This window comes from Fusarium tjaetaba (assembly GCF_013396195.1).
Source record: "Fusarium tjaetaba strain NRRL 66243 chromosome Unknown NRRL66243_c0000038, whole genome shotgun sequence".
In the NCBI taxonomy this organism is placed as follows: Eukaryota; Fungi; Ascomycota; class Sordariomycetes; order Hypocreales; family Nectriaceae; genus Fusarium; species Fusarium tjaetaba.
This window is the reverse complement of record NW_023501234.1, coordinates 16062-39765: the sequence shown is the minus strand read 5'-3', so window position 1 is coordinate 39765 and position 23704 is coordinate 16062. Positions and strand designations below refer to the sequence as shown.

Below are 23704 nucleotides of genomic sequence, written 5' to 3'. Positions count from 1 at the left end.
CCCTCCTCATCTGTCTATCCTCATCACTCACAATCACACTCATCTATCACAACAATCAAACAACCACTACACCCAAGATCTCTCAGATCCCCCCAAAACCATCACAATGAAGGCCTCATTCATCCTTGCTCTCCCTGCCATTGTCGCCGCGGCTGCGACCCCTCAGGTCAAGGAGCGACAGGTCCCAACTCTCTTGGACCCTGCGTGTCTTCTCCAGGTCTCTGGTATCAGCACTTGCTTCCCAAACCTCGACCTCAACAGCGTTGTTAGAGTTGATGACATCTTTGTTTGGTAAGCAAATCGCTATCTGTATGATTCTAAATCAATGCTAAAGATTTCATAGCCCCATCAGAATTATTATTCGAATCCTTACTGAATGCCCCGCCGTCCCTACTCTTCCCAAGTAAACTGAGGTACCAACTCGTATTCACTTCTTGGAGGATGGGTTGACTATCATGTCATGGATGGAAATAAAAGCCTCGCCCAGAATCAGATACTTGAATTGACAATCTTGAGGCACAATCCTTTCGTCTTAGCACGTATAATATGTGATCTCAAACATGGCCAATTGCCTCTCATAAGGCGTATTGAATATTGACGGTTTACTTCTTCTGTCATATTCAGAGAAGTTGAACCTTGACATGGACTAGCCTCGTCCAGTCCTTGATAGAGCGCTAAAGACTTCTCGGCCTTGGGCAAGTAGATCTAAGCTGATTGGTTTGATTCAAAGCCCCATTACACCCACGATTTCATTTTGACATTAGCAATTCAGGCGGGGAATTCCATTTCTTGCATCTCGCAGGCGACTGATCGTGACAGAGTAAAAAATGGCCAACAGAATAGTGTTTCTTACCCCAAAGCATTTACAGAAATTCATCCAAGATGCTGAATCAGGTACTGTATATAAGAACCTGGCGATAATGGGTGTCCACGATGAAGATGGTGAAAGGCAGTTGAGCGAACCGCCCGCGACTCGCGAGGAATTGACCAGCCTTCTCACCAAAGCCTTCACAGCGCTTGCAAAGGGCGCCGGAAATCCATTGGGCATCGTCGCTTTGAGGATGCACGCTGAGGGACGTCCCAAACATCAAATTCAGATCAAGAGCGAACTCGAGGAGCGCTCCACTATGAGAAGCACCTGGCAGTGCACCAACGACACATTCTTCGTCACAATGCAATCACTGGCTGCTGCTAAGCTTCAAATTCAATCTCTCAATCTGTTCAACGATACAGACATGAAGCTCTTCGCCTTGGCTAGCGATCAACTCAACCTAATTGACTGGGATAGCCCTGATATCGCGCATGTACTGGCGACCGTGACATCTCTCAACACCAACATCTCAACACGGGTGTTTGCCTTCAAAGACCGTGGGGAGGATTGGGAAGAGGTTGGCGACACAGTTTGGCTTGAAAGAGTCACAGAACTGGACAGCGCCCCAGATCCGCGCTGAAGCTGAAAACGAAAGCAATTTTACTGGCCTTGCGAGACTTGTCCAGAAATGTCCTCGACTTCAAGACTTCGCTTACCAATTCCTCGGCATCCCTCTCCCCGGACTTCCAGATCTGAAAGGCTTCCAATTTCCCAACTGGAAGATCCTGGAATACGTCTCAGAACTCCCCAGCCTCCCTAAACTCAATCGATTGACATTACGGTTCCAACACACCAAGGAGTCGATCGTTCTCAACCTTCTCAAGCGAACTCGGCCTGGAGGACTGTTCATAGGACCTATGTGGCTAGACCCCGGAAAGTTCAAGCCTATCTTCGAATTCTGCAGCAGCCCAGAGTCCAACATGCAAAAGCTCGAGGTTAGAGCTCCTCTTTACCAGATGGGTCCAGAGGAGCGTGGCCAAATTCACTTCCAGCGTCAGCCGTACAATGAAGATGCCGAGTGCTGTGCGCACTTGAGAAGAGAGGGTGAAGGTGTCAGGCGTCCTATTCACTTTCATTCAGATCCGCAGACGTTTATCGAGGTCGGAACATCGTTTTGTAATTTGTTGCTGAACAATTCTGGGGCTTTTGATGACAGTCAGGCTCATACATTCTAGTGCGCTCTATTCAATGGAAAGGTCGTTCGATCTATTCCCCTATACTTGACCTGAGCAGAGAGAACTCGGTGACCATGTACAATTCAGGATTAGTGATGAGAAACTTGGATTCATAAGCTAACAGGATATCTCAATTCCAAAGTACTGTATACTCCGTCAAAACACCTAAGCCGCTCTCTTCTTGCCCTCCTCGGCAGCTAACTCAACTCCCTTAACTGTCTCATCGACCTTCGACAGGAAGACGGAGTGCGATGCTTTTGAGTGAAATTGCACGGCATTCGGACCCAGCATACCTGCCATTTGCTCCTGTACCACGGGGAACAGTGCTTTGTCCTCGTCACAGAAGAAGTACATGGTCTCGATATCGTGCCATGGCTCGTATGTGACAGTATCTGTAAAAACACGACCTGATTGGTGCTTGAGCGTCTTCATGGCGCTTTCGAGTGCCTCGCCACTTAGGTCGTGATAGAAAATCTCCTCTGGTGTGTCTGCGTACACATAATCTCCCTGTTGGTGGTTAGAATGCGCTCGTTCTCCCAAGGATGCCTGGGCTTGCTTACCTTGGGGTTCATCCAGGGCAGGAATTGACCGCCGAGCATTTGCTTGATGCTCAGGCCGAGCGGCGTCACAAACGCAGCTAGGTACACAAACATGATGACACCACCAGAAAGACCTTGCTCCTTGCGTTGGCGGTATCCAAGCCCCTTCACGGCATTGGCACCGACCAAGCCACCATATGAGTGGACAACAAGGACGATCTGTTCTCCTTTATCGGCTAGACGCTGAAGAACAGTCCGTACAGCATCGGCATCATCGTCAAGACCCTTAGTGGGAGGCTCTGCCCCTACGGATGGGTACTCAACAGCTTCGGTTGTCCATCCTCGCTTGTGAAGGGCCTCGCGAATGGGGTCAAAGCAAGAGGCCAAGTGCCAGGCGCCTGGGGCAAATACAATGGTAGGGTTAGAAGACATCTCGGAAAGAAAGTTTAGATGATGGAGCAGAATCTGGGGTAAACCAGGTTGTTATCGGGACTGCTTTTATACACACGGGTCACTGAACTAAGGCATATTCGGGGTATAGCTAACCCCTTTCCTCCCCCGTGGGGTATGTGACGCTCGAATGCCGGGTCTAGATGTTGGAGATCTGCTGCAACCTACCATTTTTGTATTAGATATATTCTTTGCAGCTTCTCCCTGCGCCTTCAAAGCTTGATTGTTGGCTGTAAACGGAGCTTAGTTGGCTTCCATTCTTTAGCTTCCGAGAATACGGTCCTCCGATAGGTCAAACATGCCAAATATCTGAAGAACCCTTCATGAAACCCAGCATCCGAACCTGATAGTGGCCACGTGCCGTGTCTCGAGCTTGAAACTCAGTCCTCATCCAATAATTATGAGGCTTATTTTGATCTAGAAGATCGACTCAGAAACTACCGAGTCAGTCTCCGCGGAAGCAACGTGGAGATCTTCCCCACAAAGGAAGCCCCGAGCTCAGACTCCAAAAGCGTCGGAAAGCAGCGAGCGGGGGTCGGAAGCCGGGTGTTCCCCAACTTTTTGGCTGTTTCTTGGTTTTTTTAGGTCTGGAAGAGTCGGATGCGTCTATGACGGCAGATTGGGGACTAGCTAGCGTTCCGGAGTGAGCAAAAGCATCTTCATTCCTTATTATTAAAAGAATAACCACTACTCGTTACCTTGTATCAATTGCTTGAATCAGATTTCTTTCTTTAATCATCATTTATAATCAATATGGCTATCTCATCGAACACCACGAAGCCATTCGACATAGCCATTGTCGGCGGTGGTATTGCTGGTCTGACTCTGGCTATCGCCCTTCACCATCGCAATGTGCCCGTTATGCTCTATGAGCGAGCCGACAATTTCCACGAGATTGGCGCAGGTGTCTCATTCACTCCTAATGCCGTGGCAGCGATGAAGATGTGCCATCCTGGTGTGCACGATGCTTTTCTCAAAGTCTGCACCTGGAATGGCTGGGAGTCTAAGCGCAAGACCTGGTTTGACTTCCTAGACGGCACCACCGAGGATGACAACGTGGCTTTCAGCATCAAGACTCCTCTCGGCCAGAACGGTGTTCACAGAGCTCAGTTTCTTAATGAGCTAATTCACCTTCTACCTTCGGACAAGGTGCAGTTCAACAAGCACATTGATAACGCAGTGGAAGAACCCAATGGCAAGGTTCGCATGAGCTTTTCCGATGGCACAACGGCATTTGCCGATGCTCTGATTGGTTGTGATGGCATCGGATCTCGCGTCCGGAGAATCCTTTTTGGAGAGAATCACCCATGTGCAAGACCTCGATATTCTCACAAGTATGCTTATCGTGGTCTCATTCCCATGGACAAGGCCATTGAGGCTGTCGGTGAGGAGAGGGCGCGAAACGCCTGCATGCATGTAAGTTGATGGCCCGTATTCGATCCTGGACATGATATTGACAACTCAGATGGGACAAGATGGTCATGTCTTGACCTTCCAAGTCAACCACGGCGAGAAGCTCAACGTTGTTGCGTTCCGCACAGATCCGAATGAGTGGAGTGATCCTACAAGGCTCACAAAGACAGCGCATCGCCAGAATGCGTTGGACGACTTCAAGGGCTACAACAGCACCGTGACGAACCTTTTGAAGCTAACAGAAGAGGCTCTCAGTGTGGTACGTCCAACATTCAGCATCTATAACGACCAAATACTGACTGATATTCGCAGTGGGCTATCTTCGACCTTGGTGACAACCCCGTCCCATCATTCTATAAAGGCAGAATAGCTATCCTCGGCGACGCCGCCCACGCCACAAGTCCTCACCACGGCGCTGGAGCAGGTTTCTGTATAGAAGATAGCGCAGTCATGGCAGAGATTCTCGCCGATGAGCGCGTACAAAATCTGTCAGATATCGAGGCTGCATTTGCCGCTTATGATGAGTCGAGAAGAGAGAGGGGCCAATGGCTTGTCGATAGCAGCAGGTTTGTCGGAAATGCATATGAGTGGAGGGCAGAGGGTGTTGGAAAGGATATTCCCAAGATTGAGCAGGAGATCAATGAGCGAATTGGCGTGATCTCTAATATTGACCTTGCGAAGTCATGCGAGGCGGCTAGGGAGTTGTTGAACAAGAAATGAGCTTAGATAAATAACTCTCAAATTCAAATAATCTTACACAAGGAACAATAGCCCCATCCAGTCTGATATCCACTATACATCCACAAGCGAAAGCCATATACTTGGGTTCTTCTTTAGTAGAACTCGTCTTTCAGCATCATACTTATCATCAGTTCTGACCTTCGCGTATCAATCTATAGAAAAATATCTTAGTGGCTGGGTAGAATCTTCTTCATGGGGCACTTACTTATGTTCCTGTTTGAATCGCTCAACCTCAGTCATTGTAGTAATATCAAACTCATGCCCTCCGAGGATGTCAGATCCCTTCTCATGCTTATAGTCTCTGAGCTTAAAACCTGTCAACTATGCCTTCTAAGGGTAATGTAAAGAAACTTACCCGGCTTTGCCAGTCGACATTCTCCCACTTGTCCCTCCACCCAGTCGGGATACCTTGAAGGTTTTTTAACTTTCTATAATCGATATCAAAGTGGTAGGGAGCTGAAAGTTCTATATCGGCTTCTTCAGCAAGGTCAACGACCTTACATATCCAAGACAAGCTCTCTTCGTAGATGTTGAAAAAGACGATGGACGAATAGAACATGTCGAGCCTCCAATGGATAAATGCGAGCAGTACCGAACCGAGATTGCGGATCTCTGAGTTGGGCTTGAATACATCTTGCCTTTTCAGAGCGTCAATGGTAGCGAGGACTAGGCTGCCCACGATCTCGTCCCTCGCATGCCTTGAATCATAAAGTCCGGTGACTTGAAGTTGTCAGAGATAACGACAATCTCTTGGCGCAGTATCATGACTTACTATTGAAGACATGCTGATCGTGCAATAGAGTTAGAGCAAGGCCTTCAACTTCAGGCCAGAAATCACGATAATTGCAGTTAGGCTGGAAGACAGAGTCAAAATGTGCTATCTACACGCTAGTTAGTCCGGTCTCAAGGGCGTTGCAATGTAAAAGATTACCTACCATGTTCTCAAATGCCTCAAGCGCACCGTAAGGGCTAATCAAGTTGAAGCCGTGAAAGCGCTTGCGACATTCTTGCCGCCACCACTTAAAGCGATCTACACCACGCATGGTGAAGACCCAGGGCCAGTTGGGGTGAAGTGATGCAAGCTTCCCGGAAGGAGTTTTGTCATTCTCCTCATCCCCCGGAATAGGCATACATATAACGTCCCAATCATCAGCACCTTCGTCATCAGGAACATTATCATCCTGCTTCATAACCTCCTCTCTCATCTTCCAGCCTTTGTCGGGGATGTCGAGGGCCTCCTTGTAGGTATCAAGCCAAGGACCATTATCCTCCCACCACTGACGACACCCAAGGGTCACTTCATAATCAGGGGTGCAATCGAAATGCATCGAATCCTCAAGTACGGAAAGAAAATGGAGAGGGTTTCCCCCGCGGACGCGCTTCTGGGCGGCATCTTTCATTGAGTGATGATGACAACGCAAATACACGCAGCGGTTTCGGTACCTTTTTTTCTCCCTTTCCTTTGGGGTTGGCGAGTTTTGTACGTACCCTATACATGGCGCGTAATTGACTGAAACCTCCAAAATGAGAAGATGATGACCATTCTGAGTGGTGAAGGGCTTGGGGACATTGGATTTATTAATCTCCTAATTCTTTGGGGGTGACCAAGGCATTCAAGGTACCTTCAGAATGATAACCTCGCGCAACTGAATTGAATCCCTCCTGATTTTGGTAGATTGGCCTAAATAGGCAGAATCGTCTCGAGACATTCATCATTTGTTTTCCTTTACTACTGAATTCTCAGTGTCTCCATTGCTCGACTATTTCGGATCAACATCAATATAAGTATTCAATTCAAAGCTTGGATTTGGGATTCTTACCCTTAATACCAAGTGCCTCGGCCTCCTGAATTACCGTGGTCGGGATATGCTCCTCCAAGCTTTCATTTTCTGGTTCCCAGCCGAGGACCTTTCGAGCCCGATCAGCTCCAGCGCGCGCGTTTGTTCCTAACAGGACAGAGCCATGGGGAATGATGCTGTCTATTTCCTTTGCATCGAGATTGTCGACTTCTGCGGTCGGAATGAGATTAAAGTCGTTTGCAGCGACAGCGATGCGACGTGAGATCTCGGCAAATGACTGTCATCAATCTGTTAGCGCTAAAATGTCGCTCAATTGACGATGCAAAACCCACCAATTCTCCAGCACCAGTGAAAAAGAGGCCATTGGCTCCCCAGATGTTCTCATCTTGATTGCCCTCAACCGCCTTCTCAACCAAGCTGAGAAAGATGCGACTTAGATCGGCGATGTGGATGTTCCCCCATCGACTTTCACCAGAGCCAACTTGGAGACCCTTCTTGCGCTCCAACGTCGCTTTGGCGAGCCCGGGAATTTGCATACTGCGCTGATTGCCCGGTCCACGACCTTGGCCATAAATAATGGGAGGAACAACCAGCGCCGTCTTTACATTCGAGTTTTGCTCCGAAACGGAAAAGATGTAGTTATCTACTGCGCGGCTTGGGTATTGCTTGATGAGCGACTTGATTGAGTCGATGCCAGTCAGATCATTGTAGATGACATCACTGCCTGTGCCAAAGACTCGCGACTTGTCGGCCAGCTCACCAGCCGCCAACGTGCTCGCGCCTGAGATTTGGATGTAGTATGGAGGCTTCGAGCTTGCGGGCCTTTTCGAGAGGGTTTCGTAGATGGTCTGGACACTCTTCAAGTGGCCGGTGGCCGCGAGATCTATAGACTGAGTGTCAATACAATGCCTTAGGATCGGAGACAAGGATGTTTAACGTACGGAGCACAACGTCAGCATCCTGGGCTTCCTGTGCAATAACATCTGCGTCGTCAAGTCCGCCAGTAACGAGCTGCACCTGGCTATAGCTCTTGGTTATCGCCGCTCCTTTCGAAGCATCACGAACCAAGGCTCGAACTTTGTATTCTGGGTGCGACTTCAACAGCGTGTGTAGGACATCACCGCCAATGTAGCCTGTAGCGCCGGTACTGTTGTGATTCCAGCGGGTCAGCTAAAGTTACAGTAGGTGCGGGGTTGAACTAACAGGAAGATCTTGGTCATGGTTAGTGTTTGTCGAGGTGGAAGCCTGTGATTGATGTTTGGTGTTTGTCACTTTCGAAGAGGGCAAGTTTGCATATTTAACTGCTTGCGACAATGTTCAACTTGTGAAACTACAAGTTTTATCGCAATTGGATTGCTTCATAAGCAGCTCTTGCAAAGAACGGCTATTCTCGCGTCATGTTGAAAGTGCAGTTTAGTGGGGCATGCCCTGTATTCCAGGGTCGCCCATACGGGAAAGTGTCCCCGACGCCCTGAAAGAAATCGGATTACAAAGACACGCTGCGGCTATTATCGTACCTCGTATCTTCACGGCTATTGTCGCAAACACAAATGACGACATCGGCTTGTCTTAATCAAGGTAAAGTCTAGAACACCAGGGAACTCCGTGGACCGGGAATAGCAAATCTGTCAATGTTAGGTCTGGTGAAATGATAGGCAGGGCTTTGAGATGGGAATGCATGCTGCGCTCTGATCATACGCAATAGCCGACAAACAGTCAAGGACATTGAGGGCAAAGGAAGAAAAGAAAGCAAGAACCAGGAGAGATTGTTAGATTTCAAGGCCAAACGAGCCGGAAATTATCATCGCGCCTTCTGTTCTATGGCTGAAGGGGCTCCTTAGCTTTCACATAGCAACTATCTCACGAACGTCAAGCCGAAGAAGGCACTTGGCAGGCAATAGAGTATAGCATTTCTCACGATTGACTATTCTACAGATCTAAATGACAGCTCGTTCCATCAGGGGCTCGTTGCGAGCAATCCGACCATAACCCAAAGCCGACAAGTCCAGAGTGCGAAACTCTCCGTACGTGATGAGCTCTGCGACACCTCGTCCACAAGCTGGAGCCTGTTGACTTCCATGCCCAGAAAAACCCGCGCAGAAGAACAGGTTAGAGACTTCAGTATGCGGTCCAATAATGGCATTGTGATCAAACGTGTTGAACTCGTAATGGCCCATCCACGAGTGCGTGACCTTTGCCGTGGAAAACTGAGGAACTCGCTTCTTGAGAACAGGCAGCATCTTCAAGGTCCATACATCCTCCACGTATCTGAAGTCATCAGGCTTGACAGCAACATCAGGACCGATCGGAGGACAGCCTACGAGGTAATCCTTCTTTCCGTATGATCGCATGTGAACACCAGTAGGATCAATAGTGAGTGGGAGATCTTGGGATAGAGGTTCATCGACGGAGAAGATGTACGTGTATCTGCGGCGAGCCTCAATCGGCAGATCTATACCAGCAAGGCGCGAGACCTCGGCAGCTCTGGTACCTGCGGCGTTGACAACATTGCCAACTCTGATGCTCTCCCCAGTCTTGAGAGTAATGGAAGTGACTTTGTCGTCGACGCGAGTCATTCCGACAACTTCATTGTTGATGTAATCGACACCAAGCTGCTGAGCCCTTTCGCGCAGGCTATGGACCATGCCAAGGGCGTCAAAGGCACCCTCGTCAACAGTGTTGAGACTGCCTGCCTTGATGTCGTCCAGCGCGAAGAAAGTATACTTGGATGCGATCTCATCAGCCGACAGCATCTTAGTCCCAGCACCGCAATTAGCCTGAAGCTTTTGATCTTCCCCGAGAACAGCAGCAAACTCAGAAGTATCCGCGAGATACAAATAGCCGAAGTTGCGGATAGGGATGTCCGGGATGCCGTCGCCATCTTCACACTTGAGGTTCTTGCGAAAGTCTTTTACAAATTCGGCAGCATACTGAGCAATCTTGACGTTGATCTCGGTAGCGAATTGCTGACGCATGCAGTTATTGCTGGCCCGAGTTGCTGAATAGGCAAGAGACGGGTCTTTCTCGACAACGAGTGCTTTGCCCTTGAAGTCAGGGTTCGACATGAGAAACCAGGCAATCGCCGAACCGCTTGTTGCGCCGCCTATGATGGCGACATCGTAGGAGTCTGAAAAAGGACGCTGAGGGAACGAGGGAGTAGCCATGACGAGAAGATGAAGTTGGGCTAGTTGACTGTTGCCGGAGGTAGTGACGATCTAGTGATTCGTGAAGCTTGATAGTGTGAAGCAACAACGGCCGCTTCTCCGTATTATATATCATCTCGGGAAGCGCTTCTTGCCATGGCCTTGATTAAGCATAACGCTTAACCACGGAGGCTGACGTTTGTAAGGAGACTTCACGTTGAGGAGGATTGAGAGTCGGTGTTACTGCCCAGCCCATCTGTAAAGGTTTGCCTGAGTAAGTATCCGCGAAGCAGCACAATTGCTACGATGGGGAGAGCGATTTACCTTGATTTGTCAACCCATCGTCCCTTTGGTGAGCCGCATAATCGAAGGCCGATGATCCCCAACCAAGCCTGGATTGCATGAAACGATGCGCAAAGTATTGAGAAGCGACGGTCGGCGCGCGGTAGATGGCGGCTCATCAATATCTCGGCCGCGGAGTTCCGTGGGGAGCTGACGCTAACTGTTTTTGATAGTGCCGGCTCGATGCGCTGTGGCGACTCAACAAGAGACACGGCAATTGGTTGACTGACGCTGAAAGGATTGCCCCTTGCTGTACATTCTCATCCATTGACCCAGTTTTGCGATGATTGATACGTTCTGCTTTCGTCGGAGTCTTCCACCTAGCTACAATCACCTTGTTGGAAGAGCCGAAGAGAAACAGTTGGTGTGATTACCAACAATCGCTAGTGGCGTGTCAACTCGAACCCAATTTCCGACTTCACACCACTGCATGTCTTCAGTCATCCATCATCAATCATGAGGGTTGCAAGCTATGCGCGGAGGCGCAAGGGTACGGATCATAACGAGAGACATCGTTCAAAAATCCCAAAGCTGAGAAGTCCTAGCCTGCGACCTTTGCGTGTCGAGAAAGATCAAATGCGACTTGGCCAAGCCAACCTGCTCAAACTGCAAGCTATACGGCGTCGACTGTAGCATCACTGAAGTCACAAGTCCGGCTGTCACAAGTAGAAAAAGGGCGCTTGCTACTGAAGCAAGCCCAGCTAACTCTTCTTCGACTCTGTCAAGGTATGCACTATGCAGATTCTCTTTGATCTTAACGTACAAGCATACTAATATTCATGAGGGATGACGCACTTGAGTCACGATTGGCTCACATCGAAGCAAGGCTGGACCAGATCGCCGCCGAGAAACCATCCGGAAGTTCACCTCATAATGCGACAGCCTTGAACTTCCAGAACTTCCCCGAGATCCGCGTGTATAAAGCCTCAGACATGTGGAACCAAGCTACAACATTGCCTTGCCTTGGCATTTCACCGCAGTTTCCAACAGGAGCCATGCTGGCGCAAACAGGAAAGCTTGAGCTGCCACCTCTTCAAGAAGTCTTGGGCGTACTGGAGAGATACTTCGATAGCTATGGCCGTTACATGCCTCTGTTCGAAAAAGGATCCTTCATTGAAATGACGGTCGACTGGTACTCTGAGGATGGAAGAAAGGAGCTGATCCCTTGGGCTGCTATAAACCTTGTTCTCGCTATGACTTATCGCATCATGGATGATGTAGCGATCGAGGAGCCAAAGCTGACTCAGTGTATGAGCAACGTGCAGTCTGTCGCGACCGAGTTGATGGCCTGGAGTGGTGGCATTCTAGGCTTTCAGGTTCTACTTGGCATGGTCATACTATTCCAGGGAACAACGAACCCGCAGCTCGCAATAGTACTCATCGGAAGTGCCATCCGTCTTGCACAAAGTATGGGACTTCCTTCAGCAAGAGCCTCCGACGATCTCTATGAAGCAGCACAACGCCGTCGAGTTTTCTGGATAGCCTACATCCTGGACAAGGTATTGCCTTGAGACTTGTATATCTACAGCAACTAAGCCACGAGTACAGGACCTTGCCCTTCGCGCCAAAGCGCCCTACACCCAATTCGATGCTGAAACCGATCTCGAGCTTCCGGAGCAGGGTGTAGATGACGACATGGGAATATTAGAGTCATATACAGGGACGACCAGGTTCAACTACTTACGTGCTCGGTCCGAGTTGGCCATAATCCAAGGCGAAGTCCACAACTTCCTTTACAGCAGGACAGCCCAGCGACTGTCACAAGAGCAGCGGAAAGATACCAAGCTGCGAATCGAACAATTGCTCTCCAACTGGCGCATCGCATTACCGCAGGAGCTCCTACGGTCAGACAAGCTCTTCCAAGACTTCTCAACAATCTCATTTCACCTTGTGATGAACATGTATAATCGATACCTCGAATGCCTCTACAGGATCCATGGGACCTTTGCTTTTGATGAGCCGTGGATCAATAGGGCACGGTGCTACATTTCTCCCGCTGTGATTCCGACTGGGGATGATGGCATGGATGGTAGGATTGACCAGAAAGAGATCAGTTCATTGCCTAGTGCGTGGTCCGATTGCGTCGCGCATTCAAGGCTTGGCCTAGAATTGTCGGCTTTCGGGAGAGAGACAGAGTATTCTACCTGGTGAGTTGGACCTCTATTGCCACAGGCGTAAGGACTGACAAGGTAACCAGGCTTCATGCTTGCTGCAATCTTTCGGGACTGATCGTTTTGCTGGTCAACATCATCGAGTTCCCCGACCAGCCGTCTGTCATGTCGGATTGGAGTTTGATCGTGAGAATCCGCAACAAATTTGACCAAATGAACGCCAAAGCATCGAAAGAGCCATTCTTTCTGCTCCAGGTAGCTCATGAACTGGATCGCAAAGCTTCTGGGCAGGTCAAGCGGCTCTCCCATTTGTCGTCACTCAGTCATCAGGAAGCCGCATTCTCTGAGCCTTGGGCGAACCCGGACCATATGTTCCTATAGCCAACCGAAATGTTCTCCCACGAGCTAGAGGGATAATTCTGGCTATGCGATATTAGGCCATCCTTCAAATATCATGACCATCACTTGATGTTGACCCCCGCAAACAGCCCCACAATTCGGGGGAAGAGACCCCGAGTAATGTTCCCCCTCCCCCAAAGTGAGCATGTCATCCAATCGTGACCCTTCTTGATAAATACCGCGCGTGCCTCTTCTCATTACTTTGGGGGTCTCGGATTCACTGCAATTCAATACCAGACCAACATGGCGGAAACTCAAGGAGCACGAAAGCGATATGCCGTTGTTGGCACCGGCGGCCGCTCAAGCTTCTTCTACTCGGCCATCGCAACTGAATACAGCAAAACATCATGCATCGTAGCCCTTTGCGACACAAATCAGACTCGAATGAACTATGCAAACTCAAAGCTGAAGTCACTCGGTCATGGCGAGGTTCCGACATATCTCGCCAGCAACTTCGATCAGATGGTCAAAGAGTCCAAGCCCGACGAAGTCATCATCACAACCATGGATCGAACACACAATATCTACATCGTCAGAGCTCTCGAATTAGGGTGTAATGTCATTACTGAGAAGCCGATGACCATTGACGCCCCTAGATGCAAGGAGATCTTCTCAGCAGTCGAGAGAACCGGCCAGAAAGTTCGCGTCACCTTCAACTACAGATACGCGCCTCACAACACCAAAGTCTTTGAGTTGCTGAGATCTGGAGCCATTGGGAAAGTCACAAGTGTCCATTTTGGTGAGTCGATTAGACTATAGCGAATAAGATGGAAGCTGACATGACTATAGAATGGATGCTCAACACCAGCCACGGAGCCGACTACTTCCGTCGTTGGCACAGAGACAAGCGCAACAGCGGCGGTCTTCTAGTCCACAAGTCAACCCATCACTTCGACCTTGTCAACTTCTGGCTCCAGACCAGGCCTCAAACTGTATTTGCTGCAGGCGACCTTGCCTTTTACGGCCGAGAGAACGCAGAGAAGCGCGGCGAAACCAAGTTTTACACCCGCGCCCATGGGAGCGAAGTCGCAAAAACCGACCCTTTTGCCCTCCACCTCGATGAGAATCCCCAGTTGAAGGCTATGTACCTGGATGCTGAGCACGAAGATGCTTACTACCGCGACCAGAGCGTCTTTGGTGACGGTATCAGCATCGAAGACACCATGAACGTTCTCGTCAAGTACCGCAACGGGGCTAGTCTCTCATACTCTCTTACAGCATACGCACCATGGGAGGGTTTCCGAGTTAGCTTCAACGGAACTGGCGGACGTCTTGAAGTTGAGGTCGTGGAGAATAGCTACGTCAACTCTGGTGGTGATCAGGCGCATGAGGGATCTCTGGAAAGCCGCAAGATTCTGCTTCGACCTCTTTTCGAGAAACCAAGAGAGATCAAGGTCGAAGATGGTGTTGGTGCTCATGGAGGTGGAGATACAGTTTTGCTGAATGATTTGTTTGGAACGCCTGTGTCGGATGAGTACATGCGAGCAGCGAGCCATATTGATGGTGCTGCTTCGATACTTACTGGAATCGCGGCTAACCGGTCTATTGCTACGGGACAAGCGATAAACGTAGATGATATTTTGCTAGTTCCCAGTTCATGAACATAAGAAACTCAAGCATGATCTTCACCAGCACGAAATAAAAGTTACTATAGCTACTATGAACAAAACCAACAACACTTATGCAATATTGCTTGCTTCTGACTCCTCACCCATGCGTATCTTCTCTTGAATAATAAACAACTCTTGCTCCCGCGCACTCTTCTCAAGATCGAGGAAAGACCAAATACCAATAGCACTGACCAAGCTCAAAGCAAACAAGAAGTAAAATGGAGCACTGTTGTTGTTGCCGCCAGGGGTAGCATCAATGATAGCACTGCTGATGAAGGGTCCGATGAAGCTGGATGATTTTCCGATGATGTTGAACAGGGAGAAGAAAAGGAACTCGTGTCCTCGGGGAGTCACGGAGCTGATCATGATCTGCGAGTAACTGTACCAGGGGCAGACGAATAGTCCATAGAAAGCCTGATACAGCCAGATTTCCCAAACGTTCTTGAAGCCAAACTTATCGGTCCAGTTGCCAATCATGCCCCAACCGTCCAGAAGGATGATAAAGACCATGACGGCGTTGAACATGGCCTTGACACTGAGGTTGAAGTGTTTCTGGATGAGCCAAAAGGCACCAATGCCGATAGCTTGAGCGACAATACCGACGATGAGGAGGTACGTCAAAGTGAGAGTCTCGTAGCTGACAACCTGGTTCTGAAGGGTGCCGATAACAGTGACGGTGGTGTTTAGAGAATCTCCCAGAAGGAAGTATCCAACAAGATAGATCAAACTCTGCTTCAGTTGCCAAATTTGAGTGAGGGCCTCCCAAAGCTGCCAAAATCCGACGGTAATCATGTTCAAGTGATCCGGGACCTTCATTCCTGGTCGTTTCTTCTCGAATATGAACCAGGGAATCGAGAGCACAAGCCAACAAGCAGTAGCGAAAGCGATCAAAACCGAAAGTCCCCAGTTGTTGTTTTCGGCACTCTTGTCGACTTTGACACCGAACATGATGCCCACGATGATGGCTAGAATCACTACTTCGCCAACAGACTGGATATAGAAGGCAACATTGCTGAGCCTGCTCCTCTCCATCTCATCTTTGCGATCCATCTCGCTTTGGGTGATTTCTCCAGACTCGAACTGAAGGGCAGCTTCTTTCAGCTGCGGAGTGTTTCTGGCGAGAGATGGGAACGCCGCCGTCCAGTATGTGAGAGTCATCTGATATGCTATCAAGCCGACGATGTAAAGAGCTGTACCGGTTTGCCATTTGCTGGGATCATGGACGCCCAGCCAGGCAAAGCCGATGCCATATGCGATGATTGACCAGACCAGAAGAATCCATCGTCGACCAGTTCCGAAATCTGCGTAGGCTCCAATAATGAGGAAAAGAACAGCCTGAATAGCGAAAGATATGCCATTGGCAAGAAGGACAATGCTGTTGACGTCTCGTGCGCGACCCGCAAATGGTAAAAGGCCAGTATCACTGGGCGCAGCCTGCGACAGCAGATTCTGGAAAGCTGTCGGTCCAAAATTGAACAAGGCGAGTCCATTTGAACCAATGTAATAGGCGTACCACGACCAGATCTCCTTCTTGGTTGTCTCAGGCATGTCGCCCTCTGCCAGCGTAGGCACTATGATACCTGCGCTAACATCTTGCTTGGCAGTCTCATCATGCAGGTCTTTGGACACCCTGGTTTCTGCTGTCGCGGGATCTGTTTGCGATGCCATCTTTGGAGATTATTTGTGAGGGGAAAAATATGTTGGAGTAAGAGTTCAATTGAGTTCTCCACGAGGCATTTAACTTAATCGTGTCGCAACATGGAGATGCCGTGTAACCGTTCTTATGGTGGACCGTGATCATACATGACAAAATAACTTGTGTAGACTAGCATAGGTTTAGTGCTGAGTGTATTTTGACACTCTGTATCTAGATCTGATGTTTTCTTACTCCCCGAGGACATGATAGGCAGATGGTTGATCAAACGTTGCTAGTCCTCGGGGGGGCAAGATACACGACCCGTAACGGGTCCGGTTACTCCATGGGGTTAGTTCGGGGAGATCGAGGAACTTTTGCTATCGCTATTTTCCGAGGTTCAAGATAAGCTCAGGAAAGATCGATCACTAATCGTCTCCACGAGATTGGTTCAGACAGATCAAAACAAAAAATTTATGTTTCGTAGCTTCAGCTCAAGTTGCATTGATTCTACGGAAAGGCCCATCGGTGAAGGCATCTTACAGTTTAGACATACCTCCGGCCACGCCGTGCTAAATTCAAGGTGCTTCCGAAAAGATGTCACATCCCTCCACAAGGAAGGACACGCATTAGAATCGGTCGAAAGAGGAGATGATATCGTTCGTAGATGAAATCGATACGCGGGTCACTATCCAAAAGTCTTCTTGTTGGTCGTCCTGCTTGGAACTTGAAAACATTTACAAAATCAGCTCAAGAGCCAACTTAATGCGTCTGTATGGTTGCCCTGAAAAGGCAGCCTGCATTGCAGACAAGCTCCCAGTCATACCAATCCAGTTGGAAGATTCAGAGATAAATAGGGTGATAGGAGGAGTGGCTAAAGAAGACAAAGTCAGCATATGAATATTCTCGCTCTTTCAACACAAACTATCACTCACATCCGTCGGTATTTATCCAAGAAGCAGTGACCTCAAGAGTGTCAGGGTCGACGTTCCACTGAGAGATAGTATTAGAATCGAGCAACTTCACTTCTCAGAGTTGGCTCACAATAGCTGATTCAGCTGCCAACGTATATCGATTAAGTGCAGCCCAGTTGGACCAAGCGTGGTAAACATTGGCTGGCGGACTACCAGGAGGGCCTGCTACTGTCAGTGGTCCGGCTAGAGTATGAAGAGCGTCGTCCGTTGTGTTTTCAGATTTCACTTACTAGGAGTACATGCAGAAAGGGAGTTGTAGCTATTTGATCTGGTAAGTGCTTTGTATAGCAGACTCGAGATAGCCCTTCACTTACAAAGACGAGTCTGGCCCCAAGTCGGGATTTGTGTTATGAGTACTCTGAACGGCACATAAGCGCGTGAGGCCACCGAATACCTCAGCATGAACGAAATCTAGTTGAGAAGTGGCACCTGGCTCAGGTGGAGATATCTGAATCTCCAAAGCGTCTTCCTTAGAGCCATATAGACGATTGTGGTCTAAGGCAGAGGAGACGTAGCCAAAGGTAGACTCATCTGGGTTCACCAGGCGGATGATATAGAGGGTAGGTGTACTTGAGCTGGTAGTGGCAGGCTCGTCTACTGTCGTGGTTGTTGCGTCTGCTGTAGTAGTCGTTTCGGTATTCGCGCTGAGAGCGATTGCTGTTGAGGTAACATCGCTGGACACTGAAGCACTTGCGTTCTCTGCCTCTGTAGTGAGGCCAGTGGTGGTCGCGGTGATCGGCTCACTGAAGGGGGAAGTCGATGCAGAAGGTAGCTCTGTACTGAGTTCTGTAGTAAAGGTAGCTGCCGTTGACGAGGGCTGCGCATCTGAAGTTGCAGTGACATCTGTGCCTGAGGTGGACAGCCCAGTAGTAGCGCTGCTGGTGGCTTCGGGTCGAATTTCAGGGGTCGAAGACAAGGAAATAGAGCAACCAAGGTCGTAAAGTGTATAAGGAGACTCCGGGTCTTGTTGGAATCCTTCAGCCACAGGGGAGGAGAACAGAAGACATCTGGCGCTGCTCTCCGCGTAGCTCTGACAGCCAGTAATGACAGAGCAAAGCTCCCGACAATCGACCAAACGGCATTTCCGTGTTCTGGTAAGAAAAGAGTCTGTCTTGTAGCCTAACACACCACAAGACGGCTTCTCAATGCTGGTGATAACACGAGGGGATAGATGTGAGTGAGAGTTGTCAACTGGCGAGCCTGAAATGAGCGGCAGGCAAACGCCTACAAAAACGAGGAACCGCATTTTGAGAAAGGGATATCACCGTGAGTTTGCTGAAAGGTGCTTCCGGCAATACAAGATATTCTGACAGGCCCAGACACTTTTGAAGACAGCCGTCAGGAGCATTCAGCTGATCGCTTAATTTGAGGCTATCGTTTTGTTACTCTAGCGTGTCGATAGTTTCGATCGCTGGTGAATGAGATGTAAGCTTGGCGGCTTGGCCCAATTTCCACATTGTTACTTGTTGGTTATGCATACATTTAGGCTTTTCAAGTCTGGACCACGTCAAAGGAGATGCTTGATCTGTTCATGACTCTTGTCCCCAGTATCTCGGCAAGATGCGGCGACAACGTATACCTCAGACTCGCGACCACTACCAGCCTCACCGTCGTCTTGAAGTTTTCCCGGGCTTCTGAATTCAAGATTCCAGGTAAAAACTCATCCATCAGTCAACAGCGGACTTGGAAGATTGCTTGATGAATGCGACAGTTTTTCCTGCTTGCATTATCGTCCTTGTGCCTTAGGAAGTGAGTGACTGTTGCATCTTTGGGTACAGGAACCACCAATACCAGCTCATTGTGAAGATCTCAATTTATTCTATTTGTCCGAATTCTTCTTTCATGCAAACTTCAGAATTGAGGCAACTTCCTTGCGTTGAGTCTCTTGTGGCCTTTGTTCTTCGTTTCACAAGATGCAGACTTTGCTATAGCTCGGCCTGTGATTGCACCACTTGTCTCCACTCGCACATGATGGGGATTATGGATCAACATTGACAGATTTATTTTATTGTCAAATAAGTCGCATAACAAACTCGAAGAAAAGTGTCAATCTGCGAATGAGTAGAAGAATTGGACAACAGCGACATCATGGTATTGCATCCCGCAGAGGTTGCCAAACACAACAACGCCAACTCCTGCTGGCTCATCATTCATGTAGGTAAATCGCTCAGTCGGCACTACACCCACTAATAGAGCTACAGAACAAGGTCTACGATCTTACAGACTTTCTTACAAGTATATATGACCCTCATCACCCACATCTCTGTACTCATATTGACCCCTTCGATAGGTCACCCTGGAGGAAAGAAGGTGATCCTGAAAAATGCGGTATGTGTTGCCTCCTCCCCAAAAGTCTCCCGTACCAACTGTTTTAGGGCAAAGACTCTACCGCAGACTTCGATCTGATTCACTCGAATGATGTTCTTGATAAGTGGCTGGAGCCATCCAAGCACCTGGGCGATATCGATACCAGCGCAGTAGGCATACCCGCGAATGGAACTACCCAGTCCAAAGAACCGGAACAAAATCAAGAAACTTTGATAAGCAAGCCAAAGCTATCACAATGCGTGAACATATCGGACTTCGAGTCTGTAGCACAACAAATTATGAAGAGATCTTCTTGGAACTACTATTCTACGGGGGCTGAGGACGAGTTTGTAAGTTGGCACTTTGCTCGAATCATTCTTAGCATGATATTTATCGGCAACAGACCATCAAAGAGAATAAGGCGGCATTCCAACGCATACGGTTTCGGCCAAAGGTTCTTGTCAACGTTGAGCATGTGGATATCTCTACCACTATGCTTGGAGCACATACATCCGCTCCAATCTACATAACAGCCACCGCACACGCCAAGCTTGGAGACCCAGATGGCGAAGTGACGTTAGCGAGAGCAAGCAACAGGCATGATATCATCCAAATGATACCATTGTACTCATCATGTCCTCTTGACGACATCACGAATGCTAGGGAACCCGATCGCACTCAGTGGTATCAGATTTATGTCAAGAAGGATCGGAATGTGACGCGGAAGGCCGTTGAGGCCGCCGAGACACGAGGCTGCAAGGCCTTGTGCATCACTGTCGATAATCCACATCTCGGAAGTCGCGAAAAGGTCCTACGCTCGCGGCAGAATGAATCTGAAGACGACGAATTTGAAGATGCACCAGCAACAGAGCTGGATCCGTCTCTCATAATGAACTCAACTCTGTCTTGGGATGATATCCCGTGGTTTCAAGGCATCACCAACCTGCCGATTGTCCTCAAAGGTTTGCAACGAGTTGAAGACGTCATAAAGGCAGCAGAATACGGGGTCCATGCTGTGATCCTCTCTAATCATGGCGGACGACAAATCGATTATTCAGAGGCTCCAATCGATGTCCTTGCAGAGGTTATGCCTATCTTGAGAGAACTAGGCATTCAGGGCAAGCTTGAGGTGTATATTGACGGCGGGGTTCGCCGTGGGTCAGATGTGTTAAAAGCTTTGTGTCTCGGGGCTCGTGGCGTTGGCATCGGTCGCCCATTTCTCTACGCGATGGCTGCCTATGGACAGAAAGGACTTGAGAAAGCTATTCGCATCTACAAAGATGAGCTTGAAAGGAATATGCGACTTCTTGGGTGCACGTCTATTGATCAGCTTCACCCAGGGCTGGTAAAGGTGCTCGGCGATGTTCGAGAAAGGCTATAAACGTCTGATATTTGTTGGCATCTTGTACTGCAAACAGCCATTATAGACTGACACGATCATGAGGCGCGTTCAAAGTGGCAGCGAGATTTATAAAGATGGATTGATTGCCCAATAGCCATCGATTATAGTATGTGCATTATCTAAAAATATACAGAGTCAAACTTTCTAAACCGAAGCCAATACATCCCGTTGCTACAAGTCTACCGTCACAGTTTTACCAGCCGCCACCAGCCTTCTTGAAACCAGGGTACATCTTCTTGTTGTAGTCGAGCCAGTTCGTGCCATTGACACTCAAGTCCTTGTACACGGGGCAGTCCATAGCTCCCATGATAGGCTCAAGAGCAGCGAAGAGGACATCAGTTACAGAAGACAAGGTGGCGAAGAGAGATGACAGCGCGTTAGGGGAGACGGTCTTGATAGCGTTGAGAGCAAAGCAGACAAGGTTGTTACCCTGAAGAAGGTTCTTTCCGTTGAGGACTCCACCAGCAAGGTCGTCGAAGTTGATTCCGACAAAGGTGTTGACACCGTTAGTGTTGCCGCCGATGCTGACAGACGTTAGTTGGATTTCATACGGGACCCATCACGAGATGACTTACCTGAGGACCTCGGGGTGACTGTGAGTAACAATGTCAAGGGCGTTGGCAGCAATGCCATAGTCGGTATATCGGCGGCGGTAGAAGTTCTCGGGGATACGCTCATGGCCCACGACGTAGGTCATGTTATCCTCAGGTCCGTAAACAGAGAAAAAGGCCTTGAGCATCTCCTTGTCGAGGATACCGTCGTCAGGATGCTCAGCAGAGCGGTTGGCGGCAAGACGAGCAGTGAAAGAGTAAGGGCTAGCACGGACGAGCCAGCCGCTAGCAGGGCCGAACCAAGCGTAGGGGTTGGTAGCAATGGTCTGGTGCCAGCGGTTCTTGTTGTGCTCGTACAGAACCTCAATACTGTAGTTGGGGTTCTCGGCGTCCTTTTGCAGGTTGTAGAGCTCCATGAAGTAGGTCATGTTCATGTCATTGTTGTCGCCAATGGGGTCGTAGAGATCACCACGAGTAGGGCTGCCGTCAACCTCAAAGAAGGGGTGAGAACCACTGAGACCACGTGGAGTTCCGAACAGTCCAAGGAGATTGTTGTTCATGTACTTGGACCAGCCACCTTGAGAGACAGCGACGAGGTTGCCGCCGAGAACAACACCCAAAGTGGTGAGGAGAGAAGACATGTCTGGCGCCATTCCCCAGACCTTACCAACAGCAGTGACATACTGGGTGAATGTTGCAACACCCTATCGAAAGATTAGTGGCTTGTTCTTGGTCGATCAGTATGGAAACATACGTTATGAGGGAGGTAACCATGGTTGGCAAGAGTGTTCAATCCTGGGCAGAGTCCTCGAACATCACCAGCCTCAAAGTCGGGTGGGTTGAACTCGTGCTCGCCATGGACTATTGACTTGTCAGCTGTAATCTTGAGACTTGGAACTCTGCCGCCTGGAAACTAACCATCGACGAGCTGCTCCTTGGGGTCAAAGTCGATAACCCTCTTGCCCAGGTTGGTAGGAGCCTGAGACGCAAACTTGCGAATCAGCTCAGGGTCAACACCAAGGTGAGGATTCTTGACATCACGAGCACCGAACTTGAAAGCATTCAGAGGAATGGGCGTGTCGGCATCAATTTTAGGCAGAGCGGTCGCTTGGTTGGAAAGCAAGGCCGTGGCCAGAGTCGCAAGAGTGAAAGGCTTCATATTATCAACTTCAGCAAACACGATTAGGGTAAAACGAGCGAATGATCTTCAAAAGGAATGAAAGAAGTCGGGATTAAAGAGAGAATGCGAATGAGAGTTGACTCATTTGTCATATAGCCTAGAAGGTTGAAGTTATGTTTATATACCAGATGTATCGAGAGATTTGATCTTCGCACTATTGTAGAGGCCGTCCTTCCGGAGTGCTAAGGGGCGTTACATTGCCCATCACAATAGGATGCTACCAAGCTGGTGGGAAGACAGAAAGCTTCTCCTGAGTTGATCGTCCAATGGAGCGAGATGAGTTCGAAATACCATCAGCTGTGGCTGGCTAACTTGACAGACAGGGGTAAGTAATCCCCAAGTTCTAACCAACTCGTACTTCATCTGAACGAGCTTGGCGCTTCGAGGTACAGATCGGCAGAAGCAAGGTGATAGCTTTGGCAATTCCTGCAAATTTGATGACGCGGATGCGTGTGTCAAACTTCCGGTGGACCGAAGACTTCTAATCACATTGTATCGCAGGGCTTTACGAGCCTTGGAATCTCTCTGTCGAAAACTTCATCCCTAGACCGCAAAAGATCGTCGCGAATCTCTCTCTCTTGAGAGGGTATACTCAGAATTGGGATGGCAAAAGGCTCTATTGAGTTGCATTTCCGCGTAGGGTTGTGCACAATTGAGTACGACAGGCAACCCCGGGCCATAGTGAGAAGAATAACCTGCAGGTGCTTGAGTCAAGCTCCAGGGGGTGTGACCCTTACAGGGCTTGCAAATCCTTTACGAACTCTAGTCAAGGTTTTTGTCCCCACGGCAGTGAGTAACAAACGAGCGGGGAAGCAATTCCTGAGCTAAGCGGCAGTTGGCGATGGCCATAGCCTTTGCTAATCACTCAAGGATGATGTACCCAGCGCCTAACAAGGGTTTTGCGTTGCAGTCTCGACCGTTGGCTATCTGACGTAGCAGTAGGAGCGGGAAACGACAGGGATAGCAAACTCAGGGAACAAGCATCCAACGCCTGTCATCTAATCATCTCATCCCTATCTGTGCACCAGGAAAGAGGAAACATGCCCAAAACAAGGATGCATAAA

The 23704-nt window shown here is 49.1% G+C and overlaps 11 protein-coding genes across 11 annotated transcripts; 5 read left to right on the top strand and 6 right to left on the bottom strand.

Annotated features, from left to right (window-relative positions):
- Positions 1-106: 106 nt before the first annotated feature.
- On the top strand, positions 107-407 carry FTJAE_2107 (uncharacterized protein; the record flags this gene model as incomplete). Its single annotated transcript, XM_037348267.1, has 2 exons — positions 107-291; positions 344-407. The coding sequence occupies 2 exons, from the start codon at positions 107-109 to the stop codon at positions 405-407; spliced, it is 249 nt and encodes an 82-aa protein (XP_037210776.1).
- Positions 408-920: 513 nt separating this feature from the next.
- FTJAE_2106 (f-box domain protein) lies at positions 921-2046 on the top strand (the record flags this gene model as incomplete). The annotated part of the gene is made up of 2 exons (XM_037348266.1): positions 921-1388; positions 1441-2046. The coding sequence occupies 2 exons, from the start codon at positions 921-923 to the stop codon at positions 2044-2046; spliced, it is 1074 nt and encodes a 357-aa protein (XP_037210775.1).
- A 165-nt stretch (positions 2047-2211) lies between these two features.
- On the bottom strand, positions 2212-3017 carry FTJAE_2105 (alpha beta hydrolase fold-1; the record flags this gene model as incomplete). Its single annotated transcript, XM_037348265.1, has 2 exons — positions 2212-2553; positions 2607-3017. The coding sequence occupies 2 exons, from the start codon at positions 3015-3017 to the stop codon at positions 2212-2214; spliced, it is 753 nt and encodes a 250-aa protein (XP_037210774.1).
- Positions 3018-3788: 771 nt separating this feature from the next.
- On the top strand, positions 3789-5168 carry FTJAE_2104 (salicylate hydroxylase; the record flags this gene model as incomplete). The annotated part of the gene is made up of 3 exons (XM_037348264.1): positions 3789-4451; positions 4501-4707; positions 4761-5168. 3 exons carry the CDS (start codon positions 3789-3791, stop codon positions 5166-5168), a joined length of 1278 nt encoding a protein of 425 aa, XP_037210773.1.
- A 148-nt stretch (positions 5169-5316) lies between these two features.
- FTJAE_2103 (nucleoside-diphosphate-sugar epimerase) lies at positions 5317-8208 on the bottom strand (the record flags this gene model as incomplete). The annotated part of the gene is made up of 9 exons (XM_037348263.1): positions 5317-5341; positions 5395-5495; positions 5545-5909; positions 5962-6070; positions 6125-6582; positions 7010-7265; positions 7321-7871; positions 7930-8135; positions 8192-8208. The coding sequence occupies 9 exons, from the start codon at positions 8206-8208 to the stop codon at positions 5317-5319; spliced, it is 2088 nt and encodes a 695-aa protein (XP_037210772.1).
- Positions 8209-8925: 717 nt separating this feature from the next.
- FTJAE_2102 (glycine d-amino acid oxidase (deaminating)) lies at positions 8926-10152 on the bottom strand (the record flags this gene model as incomplete). The annotated part of the gene is made up of 1 exon (XM_037348262.1): positions 8926-10152. The coding sequence occupies one exon, from the start codon at positions 10150-10152 to the stop codon at positions 8926-8928; it is 1227 nt and encodes a 408-aa protein (XP_037210771.1).
- A 1100-nt stretch (positions 10153-11252) lies between these two features.
- On the top strand, positions 11253-14584 carry FTJAE_2101 (dehydrogenase s; the record flags this gene model as incomplete). Its single annotated transcript, XM_037348261.1, has 5 exons — positions 11253-11972; positions 12022-12620; positions 12671-12839; positions 13221-13722; positions 13773-14584. The coding sequence occupies 5 exons, from the start codon at positions 11253-11255 to the stop codon at positions 14582-14584; spliced, it is 2802 nt and encodes a 933-aa protein (XP_037210770.1).
- A 78-nt stretch (positions 14585-14662) lies between these two features.
- FTJAE_2100 (autophagy (Atg22)) lies at positions 14663-16261 on the bottom strand (the record flags this gene model as incomplete). Its single annotated transcript, XM_037348260.1, has 1 exon — positions 14663-16261. One exon carries the CDS (start codon positions 16259-16261, stop codon positions 14663-14665), a length of 1599 nt encoding a protein of 532 aa, XP_037210769.1.
- A 702-nt stretch (positions 16262-16963) lies between these two features.
- On the bottom strand, positions 16964-18446 carry FTJAE_2099 (uncharacterized protein; the record flags this gene model as incomplete). Its single annotated transcript, XM_037348257.1, has 5 exons — positions 16964-17100; positions 17162-17219; positions 17271-17383; positions 17431-17459; positions 17515-18446. 5 exons carry the CDS (start codon positions 18444-18446, stop codon positions 16964-16966), a joined length of 1269 nt encoding a protein of 422 aa, XP_037210768.1.
- Positions 18447-19288: 842 nt separating this feature from the next.
- Positions 19289-20888, top strand: FTJAE_2098 (L-lactate dehydrogenase (cytochrome); the record flags this gene model as incomplete). Its single annotated transcript, XM_037348256.1, has 5 exons — positions 19289-19354; positions 19402-19435; positions 19491-19528; positions 19576-19857; positions 19911-20888. 5 exons carry the CDS (start codon positions 19289-19291, stop codon positions 20886-20888), a joined length of 1398 nt encoding a protein of 465 aa, XP_037210767.1.
- A 214-nt stretch (positions 20889-21102) lies between these two features.
- FTJAE_2097 (oxidase) lies at positions 21103-22619 on the bottom strand (the record flags this gene model as incomplete). Its single annotated transcript, XM_037348255.1, has 4 exons — positions 21103-21433; positions 21485-22164; positions 22215-22321; positions 22379-22619. 4 exons carry the CDS (start codon positions 22617-22619, stop codon positions 21103-21105), a joined length of 1359 nt encoding a protein of 452 aa, XP_037210766.1.
- Positions 22620-23704: the final 1085 nt, after the last annotated feature.